The sequence below is a fragment of the Platichthys flesus genome, chromosome 3 (genome assembly GCF_949316205.1).
Source record: "Platichthys flesus chromosome 3, fPlaFle2.1, whole genome shotgun sequence".
Classification (NCBI taxonomy): Eukaryota; Metazoa; Chordata; class Actinopteri; order Pleuronectiformes; family Pleuronectidae; genus Platichthys; species Platichthys flesus.
In genome coordinates this window covers 7,540,602-7,558,243 of record NC_084947.1, presented here as the reverse complement: position 1 = coordinate 7,558,243, position 17,642 = coordinate 7,540,602, and the positions used below count along the sequence as shown (strand labels likewise).

General features: G+C 41.1%; 1 protein-coding gene across 1 annotated transcript; it reads left to right on the top strand.

The window, feature by feature from the left end:
• The first annotated feature begins 479 nt into the window (after positions 1 to 479).
• lifra (LIF receptor subunit alpha a) lies at positions 480 to 17,594 on the top strand. Its single transcript, XM_062381642.1, has 18 exons — positions 480 to 638; positions 6,653 to 6,862; positions 7,120 to 7,256; positions 7,780 to 7,927; positions 8,150 to 8,422; positions 8,716 to 8,842; positions 9,832 to 9,968; positions 10,134 to 10,276; positions 10,533 to 10,686; positions 10,897 to 10,961; positions 11,283 to 11,517; positions 11,625 to 11,804; positions 12,035 to 12,136; positions 12,306 to 12,452; positions 12,653 to 12,790; positions 12,924 to 13,017; positions 13,207 to 13,273; positions 13,680 to 17,594. The coding sequence occupies exons 2-18, from the start codon at positions 6,757 to 6,759 to the stop codon at positions 14,364 to 14,366; spliced, it is 2,940 nt and encodes a 979-aa protein (XP_062237626.1). The 5' UTR covers positions 480 to 638; positions 6,653 to 6,756; the 3' UTR covers positions 14,367 to 17,594.
• The last annotated feature ends 48 nt before the right edge of the window (positions 17,595 to 17,642 follow it).

The window sequence follows — 17,642 nt, the reverse complement described above, 5'->3', positions numbered from 1 at the left end:
ACAACAACAATTTATACATTTTAGAAGATCACACACTTGTGAAATTATCCTTAAGATTTTTAATATCCAATTTCTGACAGTATATCCCATTCACTTAAATCTTACACACTGAACCTTTAAATTCTTACAACACATCCATGATCGGGACCGATACTGGGCGTGGTGTATTTGTGTCCCGCAGTAAAATCCCAAATTAAGATTGTGTAACAAGCTATGACAGGGACACAGCTAATACAACTAATTATAAATCTCATTGGAATCTATAATATTTCTATCTTGAGTGGATCGGGTGTCACGCAGAAACGCCCGAAGTGACTTTACCGAGGCGTGGACCCATAGTTATTGTGTCATGATCTCTTACCTAACCCGTCTGTCCTGTGGGGCTCGAACGCAGCAGGACGACAACCCTCCTCCTCCTCGAGCACCGAACGGAATAACCGAATCCCGTTGGTCCGCTCACCTGTCCATCAAGCGTCTGGCTCCCACTTTTCCAGTAATCGCAGCCACAGTGGGAGCAGCTCGGGAGACAGACCGAGGATAACAGCGCGGTTCCAACAAGCCACAGTTCATCTAAACACGCTCGGTGACTGGATTTAAACCCCCGACCCCACTCAGGAGGACCCCCTGCTCCACCCCAGGTACCGTTAGCTCTGTTTCTCAGCTCGTTATCCTTTTTAAAACCAGTTCGAAATGGCAGCTACAGAAGCTAGCTGTGTTGTTTTTCATATATCCCAAACACCAGTGGCCTGTGTGAGTCTGTGTGTGTGTGTATGTATGTGTGTGTGTGAGGTGGGGGTGCTGGCCTGTTAGTGGAATTAAAATCCAAATGATCAGCAGGTCGACCTCCTACAAAGTCTCCCTTCACAAGATGGAGTAAAAATACAGCCTCCATTTCTGAGGTGTAGCCTCTGCCTGCTGTTGTTTATCAGGAGACTGGTAACGGTGCAACGTGCTGCTGCTGCCCTGTGGCTAATGCTAAGTGCTGTGATGATGCAGTTTGGGACACTTGCTGTATTTCTCTTTTCTTTTTTTTGTCTGGAAGAGCAGAATCTGTTTTAAAATAGTTACTGGACATCGGTTTGTAGAAGATGAGACCCTGATTTATTACTTTACCTTTACACCTTTTTATGACTTTTTTATTTTCCTCCTGGGAACCCCAAGGTGGGATGTGGGATGTGATCATGTGTATGTCGTCATCATGGTTGACTGAAGAGGGGTCAGATTAAATGGGATTAGATTATTTTTCTGCTCAGTACCAGACAGCAGACAGACATTAAGTTAAGTAAGTAAATAGATAGATGAGTTAAACTCTGCAGTGCACAGTATGTTAATGATTTAGAGGGAAATGCTTCTCTCTGTGTGTGTGCGTGTGTGTTTGCGTGTGTGTGTGTGTGTGTGTGTGCGTGTGCGTGCGTGCGCGTGCGTGTCTGTGTCTGTGTCTGTCCGCCTACATGGAGGGAGTTGGCTTCTTCAAACTTATTTCTGCTTGTCATCTTTATTGGTCCTGGATCAATGTGTACATTTCTTACTATTTTACTGTGAACATACTATATGGGCAGATGTTGTCTTCAGATTCAATCCAATTGAGTTATACAAATTTCAGAATCCTTAAATTTTTATTCGATTCTTGCAGATTTTCTTCTAGAAGAAACATTTCAGTGTTACCAAAGGTGTTTCTCAGAAATGTTACTGCAAACTGGATCCATATAAAGTGCCTGGATACTAGAGTCACTGTCTGTATGTTTTCTTCCAGTTGCTTGGCAGTTTCTGCTCTTAAAAACAGATAAGACAAGTTTGTGTAATTCTCTACTGGATGGGGTTGAATTGGCATTTTTTGGGTTGCTCAGTCTCTTTTATTGTTTGAAACAGGTTATTTAGAAGCAATCATATAAAAGCAACTAGCATATTTTCACTCTTTTACTCACTTCCTGTTGCCCCGAGCCTCACATCTACATTCATTAAGGATTACAGGGACAGGGAAGGAAGGAAGGAAACGCTGTTTGGTTGTGATCCAAAAGCCACACACACACACCAACCCACACTCATACACACACACATAGAGAACTGAATGTCCCTTCAGTGAGGTCAGCCCACCGAAATTTCACACAGATACACTCATCTGTTAACACACGTTTTTTTTAAAACTTGCATTCACTCACTAGCATCCGGTCTTCCTCTTGTCCCGTCCTAAGGTCAAACATAATTGGCAGCGACTTTAGCTCATGTTTCAAAATGCCACTGCTCTTATATAGTACACCAAAGCCACTGTGTGCTTATTTTCCTTGGCCCTGGTGGTCGTCACATGACAGCGTAATGACAGCGTTGGTGAGTGTGGGCTGAGTTTTCTCTGGATCTGGCTCCAGCTGCCAGCCCAAAGTGTGGTTGTTATAGTAAGGTGCTTTAAGGTTTTGGCAGCATGTGGATAAAGATAGAAATTCTTCGCTTTTGCCCTCTGCTGTTTGGAGCTAAATTAACATGATCAATATTACTGCTCATGTATAAAAGTTCTTATCAAAACCTCATGTCTGTTTAGATAGTGATGTTACTTTTCTAAGATTGTTTTGGTGTTTTCCATGAGTAGTCTTTTCCCCTCGCTCCCCACAGCGGTAGTTACGTGGGAGTAATGTTTGTTTTGGCTCCCATTCATTTTTGTCCTGGTTTTTGTTCTAGCAGGATAACATTTGATTTAATGCTTGAGGCCGTGCTCCAGATTGAAGCTAGTGTTGAAACAGATGACAGATCAATAGCATATGGATTTTAATTTTAAACATATGGTGGCTACAGTTTAAAGGTACCAGTGGGATCTGGAAACATGTGATGGCCAGTTGTTTTTATTTAAGACTGGATATGTAGCAACCATTAATCCCAGGGCTACATCAGCGGGAATGTGACATACGATGCTCCCAGACAAATACACATCCACCTAAAGCAAACACACAATATTTCTGATCAGCATATTTCCAAAATTAATAGACTGTAAATTAAACTCTCAAATTATTGCCAAACTTTTGACTGTTTTTGTCCATGTTTCACAGCACTGCTCTGCAATTTATCATGCATGTTACGCAGTATCATAAAAAATATTAATCTTTTATGAGCTGATAAGCAGAAGGAAATTCAACCTTTTTTCGTTGGTACCTGGCACCTGGAATTCAGCAGAGTTTTGGTAACTGGTGTGATCCATTTTAGGTCGATCTATCTAATGTTTAGACACACAGGACCGCAGATCCGCAGGACCTAGCACTTAGGGCCTCATTTGTCTAAAGTAAACTGGGGACAAATGAGGCCTTTTAGAGCGACTCTGGATTCTAAGAAATGACTGCACCACATGCTGCTCAGTTACTCCAAAAGTCTTCCACAGCTCAACTGTCAAACAAAAAGAGAGGCAAAGTCCAGTGTGGAGGGAGCAGGCAAACTCAAAATCCATGTTTGTTTTTTTAAGGTGAATCTGTCCTTTCCTGAAAATAGGACTTCTGCAGGCACATGAGGATTTTAAGTAACTACAACACCGTTGTGGTTTCTGTAGTATTATGGTCACATTCATCACTGCTGCAAGGACAAGGACAAGGACCAGAGCCCAGGAAAGAGCTATTGATTTGTGTGCTTTCGTATCAGTTTCTTGGAGAGATTTCCCAGAATCCAGAGCAGTTTTTTTCCTAATTTCCCATCAGTGCATTATATTTAGTTGTTTTCAGTGTCCAATGGTTGTAGGGTATATTAGAGATTGTAAAAACGTTCAAGGCTGTTGCTGTAGTGGGAAAAATAATCTCCAAGATCCAGGACCGCTAAAAGCATGTAGCTGCTCTTTTCATGTGGCGACTGGCTTGGCCTTCAACGGGCGTAGAAACCATTTTGGTGCAGCCACATAAGTGTGTGAAACATTGACTCTGCACAGCTGTGTTTATGTTGAGCCATGCCTATGAATCTCACTACGAGGTGATGTCTTTAGGCCAGGAACACACTGGAAGACTTTTAAAAAGCAGCACAGATTTGCTTTAGCAAAGGGTTCAGATTGTCTCTTTAACTATGTGAAAACAGAGGAATTTTGTAGCTGCTTTTTAGCTGCAGAAGATGGATGGAGGCTCTGTGGTATTGACATTCCATAAATAAAAACTTTTATAATAACAAAGAAATGCCCAGTAAAAGTAATTTTTGTTTACACAAAACAACCCACTGGATGGATTTGACCTTGACGTTCATCCATGTAAGCTACATGTCTGAGTATGAAGTCTTTTTAAAACCATGTGTGAAGGTACTTCAGGAGCCAGCGTTAAAGGCACATCTGGGATTCCTCTTTCACTCTCGCTGCTGCACAATTCCCCAGAGGAAGCAAACTGTTTACCAGTTAAATGACGATCAACATGTTGTAGAGAAACTCCTACAGACTTCATGACTGCAAACAAGTTGTATTATTCCTCAATTTAAATGTGGTTACTCACCAACTTTTTTTCACTTTTACTCATGTCTCTTCATTCTACCTTTCATCAGTTTAGATAAAAATGAAACCAACTTCTTGCTCAAAACAAAACTTAGAGGCATGAGAAAATATTTGCTTGTCCCTTTTCCCCTGGTGTGAGCGTTCTCTTCCCTGGAATCAGTGTGTTTTTGTTAGCACGGCATCATGTTCACTGCCATGTTGTCACTTGTAGCAACTGTTTTTTTTCCACTGAATGTGAAGAGTAAAAAACTGTTTGTCATCTGCCATGTTGGTGTCAGAATCTGAGAGCAGGGTCTCCTGTTTCTTTCTGTTTTTAGGATGAATAGACCAGTGTCTGGCAAACGTACAGGATCTCTGTTGTCTGTTTTTTTTAATCAATCAGGGCACAGACACGGTGTGAAATAACTTGTTAAGGTGTGTACCTGCATGTTTTTTGGTTCAGCTTGTGGTGTTGCATAAATGGGTTTGTCTCTTTTTTAAGAGCATTGTTTTATTAAAGGTGTGAGACCTGTCCCAGCATGTCCCAAGGTAAACCAAGCACAGTGCACCGCAGCATTTCATTGACAGTTGAACATAGAAAAACAGAACTAAGTACGTAAACACGCCGGTTCATCCAGGTCAAGGCTCTTAACGGGAGTATTGCAACATCTATTTTTCTGGTTGTATCAGGTGCAACAATGTTGATCTTTCTCTTTTATATAGAAAAACAACTTGTCAATCACACAATGTACAGGGTGAGCTGACCTGGCCTTCCCCACATAGATGTTTTTACAGTTGACCTTATTTTCTGCTGTGTGTAACTCTGAAACCATTCATATCAGGTTCTTGTCCATTGTTTTCCCCATTATTACAACAGTGCTCCAGCATTACTATTGTGATTTTGTTGAAACCTTTATGTAAGTAGGGTGAATCTCCCTAATATTTTCTCTAATAATCCTGTTGTCTGGAAGATAAATAGAAAATGTAGAAAATGTCTTCACATTGCTTGTCAGCCCAACTGTTACAGTTTCCGATAAATTTCGAAGAAAAGAAGTGAATCCTCAAAATGGATTCTCGGATGAAGAAAATAGATTGATCAACATCAATAAATTGATTAATTGTTTCTGCTCTATTCCTGATTTAGTAAACTTAAACATTCAACCTGTTTGTTGTTAAAGGTCGGGTGAGCAGTAATGTGGTCTATCTGTCAGTTATTTCACAACATTTGTTTGATAAAGGAGCACAAAATGTAACAGTTACCGTGTGTGGTCTTGGCAGTACAGCCTGACACAGCCAGTGAGCAACTTACAGCAGTGCCTGGAAAAGGAGAGGTGTTGACATTAGAAATGAGTAAACTGTGACCCTGCAGTTTGTATAAACCAGGTTTTGCTGGTAGTGAAGGAAAAAAAAATTCACCTTGGTCTAAAAAGTTCCTGTAAAGTTGTACATGTTTGATCAGGTACATCTTTGTTGCTTTGATAGCTGTGTTTGTTGCAGAGAGTACGTTCAGCATGAAGAACAAATCAAAGTTCCTGTGTATCTTGTGAAAGAGCTTTTGCTGTTTCAAGTTTTGGGTTGCTCAAAGATTTTGCAGGACTGTGTACTCACATTCTTTTCTATATATATATCACTGGCACCTAAATGCTACTGAAAGTAATGGTGAATGTAGGCGAGGCATGTTTCTATTGAAATCTCTTGCCTTGAAGACGGCAGTGATTAGTCTGACGGGCCTCCCTTCATGCAGAGTGAAACCCTTACAGGTGGTCCAGTGTGCTGCAGCGGGTCAGGGCTCATGTCACTCTGCTGATAATCAAACTTGGCTGCCCATGGCCACCAGAGGAACGTCTGGGTCTGTACTCATCCAGTCACAAGGGCTCAAGTGCCATCTCTCCGTTCCTCCAGGGACATTGTCTGGCATTGCCATCCCTGCACACATGTCACCCACAGTCCAGACTGTTCTTGTTTATGGTTCCATGATGGTGGATTGAGCAGACAGATGTTGTCAGAGCCAGGAACCTCTTGAAGACTCATCTCTTCCGAGAAACTGCTACACCTCAAAATGCAGATACCGCACTTATTACTATTGCACATATTTTACTGTATGTAGCAGAATATCACATGAATAAGGACATTCTTGTTTTGCATCATTTGAACTTCCCAGTTTAACAGCGGCTGCTCTTACCCACTCACAGTACAATTAATGTCTTTTTACATCTCTCCTGTCTTTTCCCACAGGGTATCCTCTGTCTTGACACTGGGGATGTCTAGACTGGTGTTACTGTAGTGGAGAAGACCACCGCCTCAACGTCTGCCAACAGTGGCTCGGCCAGCCCATCACCATGCCTCAATTAAGTGTCAGTCCCAGCTCAAAGTCTAAGTGTTGCCCCCTCTGGCTCATCTGGGTTCTCCTGGGCCTCTCGGCTATACACACTCATGCCAAAGATGGTAAGAACTGAACCGCGTTACTAAAAGTTCCTCCTTTGACATTCTGATAAAGCAATATTCTACAGCGCTCAATGCACATGTTGTTAAAAGTTTTGATTATTGATCCAGTACAGCAGTTGCTAATGGAAAGGTTTGCTTGATGGTTTTATGGGGCTGATATTAAATCGATGACTGCTCATTCAGAGACTGCTGATTGAAACTTAACTTGTGTACTTTGCCATTCAAATCGATTTGTCCTGTTTCTTTTTCTTTTCCAGTCCTCAGTGTACCCCAGCAGGTGAGCCTCTCGCCCGACAGGTTCTCACGGCAGCTGTCCATATCGTGGCTGGGAGGAGCCGCCACAACGTTTGACCTCCTGATCCTTAGAACTGAACTCAATGAAAGTGTCTTCTACGTAAGGACATTTTTCTTCTGTAAATTTGTTCCCTTGTTTTTCTTGTTATCATGTTAGTTGCACTCTCACGTGACAGGATTTGTGAGACTGATACCAATATTTATATCTGCATGTTTCAAAGATTGGATAGTGATGTATTGGGCAATATTTTTTACATAACTATATAAATAGAAATTGTACTGTGTACGTTCTGATCAGGATATTTCAGTTAATTTTGTCACTACTCACTGGTGGTCTCATGCCATTTATCGGCTGACCCATAAGCCATTAGAATAATACTGTGATCAGCTAATATCTGTAATATATATTTTATATAATATATTTTTGTAATTAATTTGCCTTGGCAGCCCATTATGCTTTATTTGTTAATTTGATTTCACAATAAGTCATTGGTTATGCAGATGATTTACAAATCCAGAGGAGTTTGGTTCTTATCGTGGTTGAGCTCCTGTGAGACTCAGCAGTTTTCATCCACCAGGTTCCTTTATTATCCCTCACTGTATTCTCTGTGTCTTATTTGTAGGAGACACTCTCTGTGAATCCAGTGAGTGGTCAACACCTGTGGAACTGGACCTCAGCTGAACCTCTGGAATGTACTTCTCTGTCCATCAAAGTCCGCTCAAGAGATGGACACATGACAAGTGAATGGAGCAACACTCAGATACTTCAAGGTCAGACGGACAATAAATACCTCCATGTGTATTATAGGACAACAAGAATTCAGAAAAAACTAAAATACTGCTTTGTCTGACATGTTAAATTGTGACAAACTGACATCTAATCTGATTTAGCCAAACAAAATAGATAAATATATTTCGATGCCGCTCTCCACTTTTGGGCTTCGGTTAGAAATCTCTAACATTCTGCTCTTTCTCTCTCTTACTCCTTCTCAGGAAACGATCTCCCCAGCAATGACAAATTCCAGGTGTATCCCCTGGATAGAATTGTACCTGTGGGGACCAATACTACCTTCTGCTGCATTGTGGAGGAGGGGAAGATCTTTTATGATCTCCGCTACAGTGGCGCTGTGATGAATACTACTCGACTCAGCAGGCGGACTTACGCCAGCACGGTGGTTAATCGAGGACCATCCGACAGCTCTGGAACCAACGTTGTCTGTTACGATAGCCTGAGGGCTATTGCTGGAACCGTGGTGTTTGTTGGATGTAAGATGACTAAGAACTGATGAACTAGTACTAAGAGAATTGGATGCAGCTTGCACATCAGTTATACAGCTTGTGAATTTTGTAATTATAGAATGACTTTGTTAATATAAAAAGATGCTTGAAACAACTGGACTATTTGTCATAAGGAATAACCTCCGGAATAACATGTTAAAGAGTCTTTAAATTATTTCAGAGCATTTCTAAATAATCTCGGCAAATATTTAAATGTATGCAGTGTGTATTTATACACATTCTGTATGTATTGAACTTCTATTTGGTGACCCTCTCCCTAGATCCACCTCTGCTCAGTGATTTTGTGTGTGAAACTCACGACTTAACCTCCGCTGTATGCCATTGGACTGAAGCGCGAGACACAAGCCTCTATGGCAAACGGCGATCACGCTACTCGCTGAACAAGAGGTACCACAATCACACTTGCAGACACAATAAATTCTAGTAGCTAAACTTCACTTCTCCTCAGCTCATACATGTGTGCAGCCAACTGGCTGTAACCCGACCTGATATCTGATACTCTGTCTGAAACCACAGGGCTGGGGTGATCAGCAGAACTGTACCCACACTTTGTCACAAAAAACAGGTTTACAGATACTGAAATGAGTGGAGTAGGACACAAACTCACCACGTGTAGCTATTAATATTCAAACTAAAATCACACATCTGCCATCAGAAAACCCTGTAGTGGGTCTGTGTTGCTTTTACTCCACAAATATGCTTCACCAAAGTGAATTGGAACCAGCCACAGACTTTCAAATAGTGAAGGTTTGGTTATGCAGTCCACACCAGAGTTCATTCATGTCCGCATTATCATAATTGTGGACACATTGAACAGAAACCATGCACCTTTACAGTATAATCTGTATCTGACTCAGATCCCAGAGGCTTTTAAATAGGAAAAAGCACAATCTTTTTGAATCTCCTAGTAGAAAGTCACAAAGGTTTGGGACAGAGGTGGCAGTGATGGAGTGATGTCCACATACCAGGATGTGGTGCGATGTAACTGTTTTGTAGAGACCGTCGATTTGCATTATTTATGATCGTTCCCCTGCCTTTCTTCAAAATGTGTTTTTGGCCCAGGAAAAAAATCTATCAAGAGCAAGAGGAGGACAAGAAATATAAAGCACTTAGTCAAAGTAACCACTCGATACTTCTGCATGTGGACTGATTGAGGGTTGACCATCAGCCAGCGCTTTTACAGGAACTGTCTCAAGGCTGGCTGGAGAAATTGTTGAATTATGAATGTATTTGGGCCTGTGTCTGTATCATTAGGTTAGATGAGTATCCAAAGTGGTTATCTTTTATTTTAATTTAATCAGGTTGTTTTTATTTGTCTCATTCTTAGCTCAAATCTGTGGTTTATTTGTTTATTTGTTTTTTGTTTTATCTTGTAGGGATTGTCCTCAGAAAGGGCAGCAGCAGAAGCATAAAGTGTGTACTGTGGACCATTGGGAGGGTAACTGGACACTGGTAGCTGTGAATTTTCTCGGCCAGTACAGCCTCAATGACTCTGCTGAAATCCTTAACAGAGGTAGGGATATTAACTTTACCCAAACAACAGGAACAGTACACAACAAGAAGAATTCATCCAAACACGCTTGTTTTTTAAAAATCAAATGTTTAAAGCAGGGATGAGCATAGACATGAAATACACCCGTAATAGTTCACTTATTATTGTTTAACCGATTCTCCTCAGTACATCCGGTAGCACCGACCAAAGTGAGCGCTCTTGTCAATGCCTGGAATGCCACTGTGATGTGGCAGTGGAAGTACAGTAGCTATTCCTCCCTGGGTCTTGACTGTCAGGTCGAGCTCACCTCCCACGGAACCAAAACAAATGTAAGCAGAGTTGACGACTGCTACTTTACTTCTTGTTTTAGTTTTTCGAACCCTCTGTCTGTTTGTGTGTCTCTGTTAAAAGCATGAAACAGTATCCTTTCCGTTCCTTCACCACATTTCCAGTACAACATACTATTGACCCGCTGCATTATGATGCAGCGGGTCAATAGTGATTTAACTTTCCTCAGCATGTTCTCTCCACTTGTGTGACCATGGGTTTTACCAAACAGTAATGAAGTCTGATGTTTGCTTGCAGCTTACCGTCTCTGGTGAGGGTCTGCAGTCCGCGGTGCTGTCAGACCTTCATCCTGAGGAAGATTACATTGTTCAAGTGCGCTGTGGTGCCCAGCTCAATTTCTGGAAGTGGGGCAACTGGAGCGAACCGTTTACCTTCAAAACCGACACTTATGGTAACAATGTATATTTATAAACATAACAAGAACTCTTGCACAAGGTCCGTTCACTATAAATTAAGCTGAATTTTTGCTCCCTTTATTGGGTAAGAAATATATGGCCTTTCGTTGTCATTATATTGCCTTATATTTTAAAATGTAGCACCAGCACTAATGCTGCTTCACCTTTGGAAGGTAGACTTAATGTGATTTTTGTCTTCTCTCCAGTTCCAGACGCTCCTGATGTATGGATTTGGATGAACAGAGACAACACCGGGCGGATTGTTTGGAAGGTGATCTTTGTTTTTCGTGTCTACTTGAATACCTTTAGATGGTTTCCTAATTTTACCGTGAAAAGCACAGATTTTTAACTTGTATATAAATATGCCATAATCTGGGTTTTATAATCCCAGATTATGGCCATAATCTTTCCTTTAAGACTACTATTTTAGTCTTAAAGGAAAGATTTCTTGCCATTTTCTTCCAGTTTGAGTCAAAGACACTGTGATTTGGGGAATTGTCAGGAATTTCTGAAATCTGAAAGAAAGCTTTTTAAAATTGTCAATTTTTGTTGTCGTCCCTGTTCTTCTCCCTTTTAATTTGCTTTATTCTAGCCTCTGACAAGAAGACAGAGCCACGGTCAGATCACAGGTTATGAATTCACTCTCTGGAGCGCTGAGGAAAATGTACAGCACACGCAGATTTTTTCACCTGGAACAACTGCTGCACCAATCAACCTCACCCAGATCGCTGCCTTCAGCAGTGACAAGATCATTGCAACCATCATTGCAAAGAATGTTAAGGGGTCATCTCAACCTGCCAGTGTGGTCGTACCTCTACGTTTGACAGGTATGTGGAAACGGAAGGAGACTGTGTTTGGGATTGATTAGATATACCAGATAATAAAAAGGCCAAAAAGTTAAACTGTTTATGTATGTCCTTTTTCCCATATGCAGAACCCATTGCTTTGTCCAGGGCAGTTTACACAGAGAGAGGTTTCCCTTTGACCTGGCAGAGCAATGCCAATGCTACCTGTGGTTATGTAGTAGAATGGATAGATGCTGTGTGCACGAGGGATTGCTCCGTGGAGTGGATCAAGGTGGCAGCTGGACAGACGAATGTGTCTGTAGTGTCGGGTAAGCAATCCTTAAAACCACCTGTGGTTTGTGAAAATAGATAATTGTTTTTAGCATATTCAAAACATCCTGTATATAGCCCGACTTTGTCCCTCTATTTTTGGTTATTAAAAAAGTAAATAGGATTTTATCTTTCCACCAACTTATATAAATAAATTTAAAATAAATATAACTTTAACCTCTGCTGTCAAATATTAAATTATTCTTTAAATCTCCTCCTTTGCCATCAGCAAACTTCCAGCCGGGTGTGAGGTACATCTTTTCCTTGTACAGCTGCTCCTCTGAAGGCCGGGAGCTGCTTCAGCGCCAGCAGGGTTATGTGCAGGAGCTGGGTAAGGACCGCACAGCATGAGGAGAGCTTATCCTTCGAGAATCTGAACAAGCAATGACTCCAGAAAATCGTAGACTGCATTTATACTGCCGACTCTTTGTTCTGATGGTCTCTGGTATTCCTCCCCTCTCCTTCTATTTTCTTTTCTCCTTTCCTTGCTGCTACCACAGTCCCCTCGAGTTCTGTCCTTCTGTCAACCAGTCAGCGGAACTCTGATGTTCTGCTCTCCTGGGGAGAGATCCCACTGCTCAACAGAAGAGGTTTCCTCCTGGGCTACAATGTTTACAACAGTACTGGCTCGGAACTCAAACTTCTAGGTAAGTGTTACAATGTTTGTGTTCCAGTAGAGAACTTGAAAAAAGAATTTGATACAAAACAGTAATTACAAGATACTAAAGATATTTTCGAAAGGGCATCTGTTTCCTGTTAATCTCATTCACTGTCCTCCTCATTCATCCCCCTCCTGCTGCCTCTTCTTTTTCCCCGTCCTGTGCCTCTCTCCTATTGTTTTTCACAGTAAATCTGCCAGATAAAGGAAACACGAGCTACACAGTAAAGGGGCTGTCTGAGGGCTCCCATAAATTTACTGTTAAGGCCTACACCTCGGCCGGTGAAGACACAGGCGCTACTGCCTCCATAACACTGGAACTATACGGTATGTGGATGTGTAGTAATGTGTACATCTACAACATCAGGCCGTTACAACATTTGTGTTTAATCCACAGTTACTATTTTACGGCTACAAAAGAGAAAAAAATAATCCTCTTTATTTTCTACGGTTTTGACAGCTGATTGGCTGATCCTGGAGATCCTGACTTCTCTGGGAATCACAACCTTATTCCTCGTCATTGTCTCCTTCATCTGCTACAAGAAGAGAAAATGGTGAGACTTTTTTTTATCTCCTCTCCTGTGTCTCTCTACTGCTTTTGTTTGTCTTTCATAATCAATGTTACACGTACACACACAACCACATATGTGAAGATTAATCTCTGCACTGCATCTACTAAAAAAGTATAATTATAATTTGCTTAGGATTTTTTATGACAATGTGACATATTACTTTACTAACAGGGTGAAAAAGGCATTCTATCCAGACATACCTGAGCCAAAGCTGCCCGGTGATTGGTCCAGAAGACAGGTACCGTATAGTTAGATATATTTCCCTATTTTTATAACTCTGAGCCGGCGACCTCCAATTGCCGGAGGCATTATGTTGTAAGTTCTTACGCATGTCCCATTCCAATGAACACCATATCTCAAGATGTCTTCAGGGAAAATTATTCAAATTTGGCACCAACATTCACTTTTGCCTCACAAAGCAGGTGTTTGCCTTGTGCAATATCTCCTCTCTTATCTATCTTTCACATTTTGTATAAACATTCACTTGAACTTTGATTTCTATGATTCTTGAAAAGAAGTATGTACAAATATTTACACAGAAACTGCAGTGGTTGGCGGAGACATACAAGAGTAGTGCAATTATTCAACTTCTGTTTGAAATTGTTTTCTGACTGGGTAATGGTTAATCACTCTGTATCTTACAGGGGCCGTTGGACGTGAAGCCATCTTCCCATAGTATAATGCACATTGTAGAAAAGCCTGAGTGGGATTCTAGTAAGGAGGCACTAGTTGTCATTCCTGAAGAAGATGAGGATGAAGAAGGGCAGGGGATGGGAGATGAGCCAGTTGACACAGATGAGCCAACGTCGTTAAGCTACTACAACCAAGTAGTAGATGAGAGGCCCATAAGACCACGTTTCCCAGACTCCTCTGATTCCTCTGCATCTTCTTTGGATTCAGCACGCACCGATGTGACGTACACAGGAATCCAGACATCAGGGTCATCCTTGGTCTTCCAGCTGGATTCACAGGGCTCTGCCGAGGGCCACCAACCCCACGCTGATATGTCTGTCAGTGGTGGAGGTGGAGGGGACTACAGGCCCCAGATGCAAGCTAGAGCCCCAAGTGATGACATTGCCCTGCTTTCCCCTGAGCCTTTCATAGAGGCTGCCAGTGGTGGGGGCTATAAACCCCAGCGCTCTTGGCATTTGGACTCCCCCGTGGAGGGCGAGGAAAGTGGAGGCCGGGCACCGTCTCTCGGATCCCCAACCTCTGTCGCTTCCACTCAGTTTCTCCTCCCTGATGGAGAAGAAGACACAGAGGAGATGCGACAGCCAGCATCATCAGCAACAACCTGGTTCACCAATCTGCTGTCATCCACGAAACCATGATATAATCTCTGTGTCACTGCTAGGGGGGTCAACATTTAACTTTGAGATTCATTACTGTTACCAGTGTCATGCATCAAACAGGTTTACCCCATATGGTCTTGGTAAATATGCCCTCTGATGTAGCTCTACATCCTTATGTTTGCAATTCGACAGCAGGTTAATGATCGTATCTAAGGTGTCTATTTCCACACATAGAGAAATACACATATATTGTTAACTATCATAAATCTAAAACTGTATATTTATACGTCAAACATTTCTATTCTGACAACGATTCTCTTCCACATATTTCTTCAGACCTCTTTTCTTTTATGGCTGCCCCTGGTAAACTGGTTGGTGGCTTTTACGATGAATCACTGCCTTTTCTGTGACTCCTTGTAACGGGCATTTAGCAATGGCATATCCAATGTTTCAGTTGACTCTGTCCAGTTCATAGCTTACGTTTCACATGTTGTGAGTTTTCGTGATGTGAACTTTACTACACTAGAAAATAAACTGAACACAAGAATACTTTGATCCAAGGGATAGCATAAGGCTGAAGGACATTTTTAAGAGAACACTACAGACGAGGGTTTGAATTGAAGGTAGCTAAGAAGACATAAATCCTCTCTTCACTCTTTCCCCGTCTTGTGGCAGCCGTTGTTTTGGGTAATCTTGCCTGCTTTCTGACCACTGATGAGCTACTGAAAGGAAAGGAAACTGAAATGTAAATGAAAGATGCACTTACAAAGCAAAAACGGTCATTATTTTACACAGATACTGGAGTGGTGCTTTCTATTGCATTCTGGAATTGTGTTGGCGATGAGCCCAGTACACTGATATAAGCTAGAATATGATTACAAACTGATGTAATTTTATGAATGAACACTATTCTGTTATGTTTGCATGTTATTGTTGTGATGTCTTCCTTAACCAGTAGAGTTTTATTTTTTTAATTGTCATAGACATGCAGTTCATTTCACTCTCGGGCCAGTGACATTCTTTTTTATTATGTGTTGCGAATTATTCTCATGTTGATGATTGAACAAATGATGTGAGTTAACTTGGAAGGGTAATTACATTGTTTAAATCCTTTTTCACGTGCTGCCTGAATGTCATACATAATGAACAGTCCTCTTAAGAATTTTATTTAAATTCAATAGACCTGTATTTTTATCCAAATTGCACACACTCAGATACCAGTGCTCTAAACGTGACGGACTTTTTTTGAGATAAAGATCCACAAATCCTTCTCTGAGAAATCAATGAAAAAGTTAAAGAAATCTTCCTTGATCCTCCCCCCAGATTCAGATCTGCACCAACATTTAATGGGTTCTCCCTTTGGCCACGCCCCACAAAACTTCAGGGAAATTGGTAGAGTTGTTTTTGTGTCATCTTAACTAACAATCAAATGCAGATGACAACATAAGCTCATTTTTAGAGGTTATTTTTTAAAACCGAAAAGAAATGCAGTGCTTAAATCAGACAGGCATGGAGTGTTATGTACAAAAAGTGTCTGGTTAATATAGATACTTCATACTTTTTCTTTTGTTGCATTATTTTAAACCCAGAGAAAATGTGGATTTGGTGTGCTTAGAAGCTTGTTTATTTTTTTGCTAGAGACCTGAGTCTACTTTACTTTTTAAGAAAAGTAGACTTTTCGTTTAATTGCCTGAAGGCACCATATCATGTTTTGTGATTGGAGAAAGGGACCAAGGGGAAAGCGTGAATCTATAACTTGTGGAGGAAAGGCTGTGTGACTATTTGTTGCTTGTCAGCAATTTGACATCTTTTTCATGGTGTCCTAGCCCAAGTACCCTTCACATACTCCATGAGCTCTGCACTTGTGTATGTACAGTGTGGGTGTGAAGGATGCACCATTGGCTGGGCTTCCAAAAAGAATCATTATGCAAACATTTTCCTTTGACATCAAAGTCAAGTGGTAACCAAGATGTTTTCCAGTTAGACCCTGTTTTTTTCTGTTGTTCCTCAGTGCCTCAAGCCAACAAGCTTTAAGCGAAACTACTGTGACATGACTGATGAGTTAGATTGATGTGTGTGGCTTCACTGATGCACTCATAACAGTCAGGCAGTCCTCTTTGACTACTGAGAAAAAGATATCCCCTCTTTCTCTTTATCTCGTTACACTGATCGGAAGTTTAACTTTTAAACTGATCTTGCACCAGTCGAGCTGAGTGAAGCGTTTCATTTGTGTGAGATCAGATCAGTGACGGTCACTTCCAGACGGTGGTGTCGAGTGGCTAAGGTTTTAAGTATTTAAACATGGCTGCAAATTGTTTTCCTTTAAAGCCTGCTTTTTCAGACCGGCAGCGCTTTGGAGTCTAACCTATGAACGCTATGTGTTAGAGGCTTTTATGTTGATTTGGATCAACAAACTGGCAACTTTAGATTTTTCTCAAAATCTCTGTCTTTGTATAACTAACTGTATTTTAAAATGTTTATTCCATTTTCTTCCTTCTAACAAGACAAAATGCTACGGTGTTTTACATTGGAAATGACATACTCTATATTGCGACATGCAGAGTTAATGTTGACTAACCAGATTTCTTGAGATAAAAAAGGTTTGTGTTGGGGACAACAGATATATTAAGTCCTATGAAAGGTGTTGTGTGTAAATCCATGAAAAGATTTTTTTATTGTGTCTTGAAAAAAACATGTAAATTAATTAGAAATGTGATCCTGTCCTCGTTCCTAGTTTAACCTGCTTTGCATTACCAGCTTATCGCAGCAGTGTAGTTTTGCCACATTGTAAGTAGGGCCAGAATACTCACCATGCAGACTCACACATGGAAACTGCTGACGTGCAATTTTCCATTCAGTCCATTATCTTTTCCCAATGTCCATCCACACTTTTAATTGGCGCCTGTGTTTGGGGATTATGCAGGATTACAGCCGGGTACACTCGCTGCCTTACACATCTCCATCTCTGGCCCTGGATGTTTGGCTGAATCGATGCATGCTGTATATACCGTTACTAAACAAACAGCTCCATGTTTACGTTTCCCTATAGCTTTAAAACACTGACTAATGTTGTGCATGGCAACATGACTGAAGTATCATGCACCTGAACATGCTTTAAAATCCATGATGTTTTGCAGAAATATTTTTTGCATAAATTGAATGAAGAGACACAGTGAACTGCTAAGCGAATGAATAAATGTTAACACTAATAACACAAAGTGAAACGCTACTTGTTTAATGGCAATAAAGTTATTTGTCTGGCCACTACGTGTGTTTTGTTCATTTGTCTCATACCATCTCCACACACACGTTATT

Coding starts and splice junctions, on each gene's coding strand:
- lifra (XM_062381642.1), top strand. CDS start 6,757: ATGCCTCAATTAAGTGTCAGTCCCAGCTCAAAGTCTAAGTGTTGCCCC. Junction 11,518..11,624: donor CGTACCTCTACGTTTGACAG/GTATGTGGAAAC, acceptor TCCCATATGCAG/AACCCATTGCTTTGTCCAGG. Junction 12,791..12,923: donor CATAACACTGGAACTATACG/GTATGTGGATGT, acceptor CGGTTTTGACAG/CTGATTGGCTGATCCTGGAG.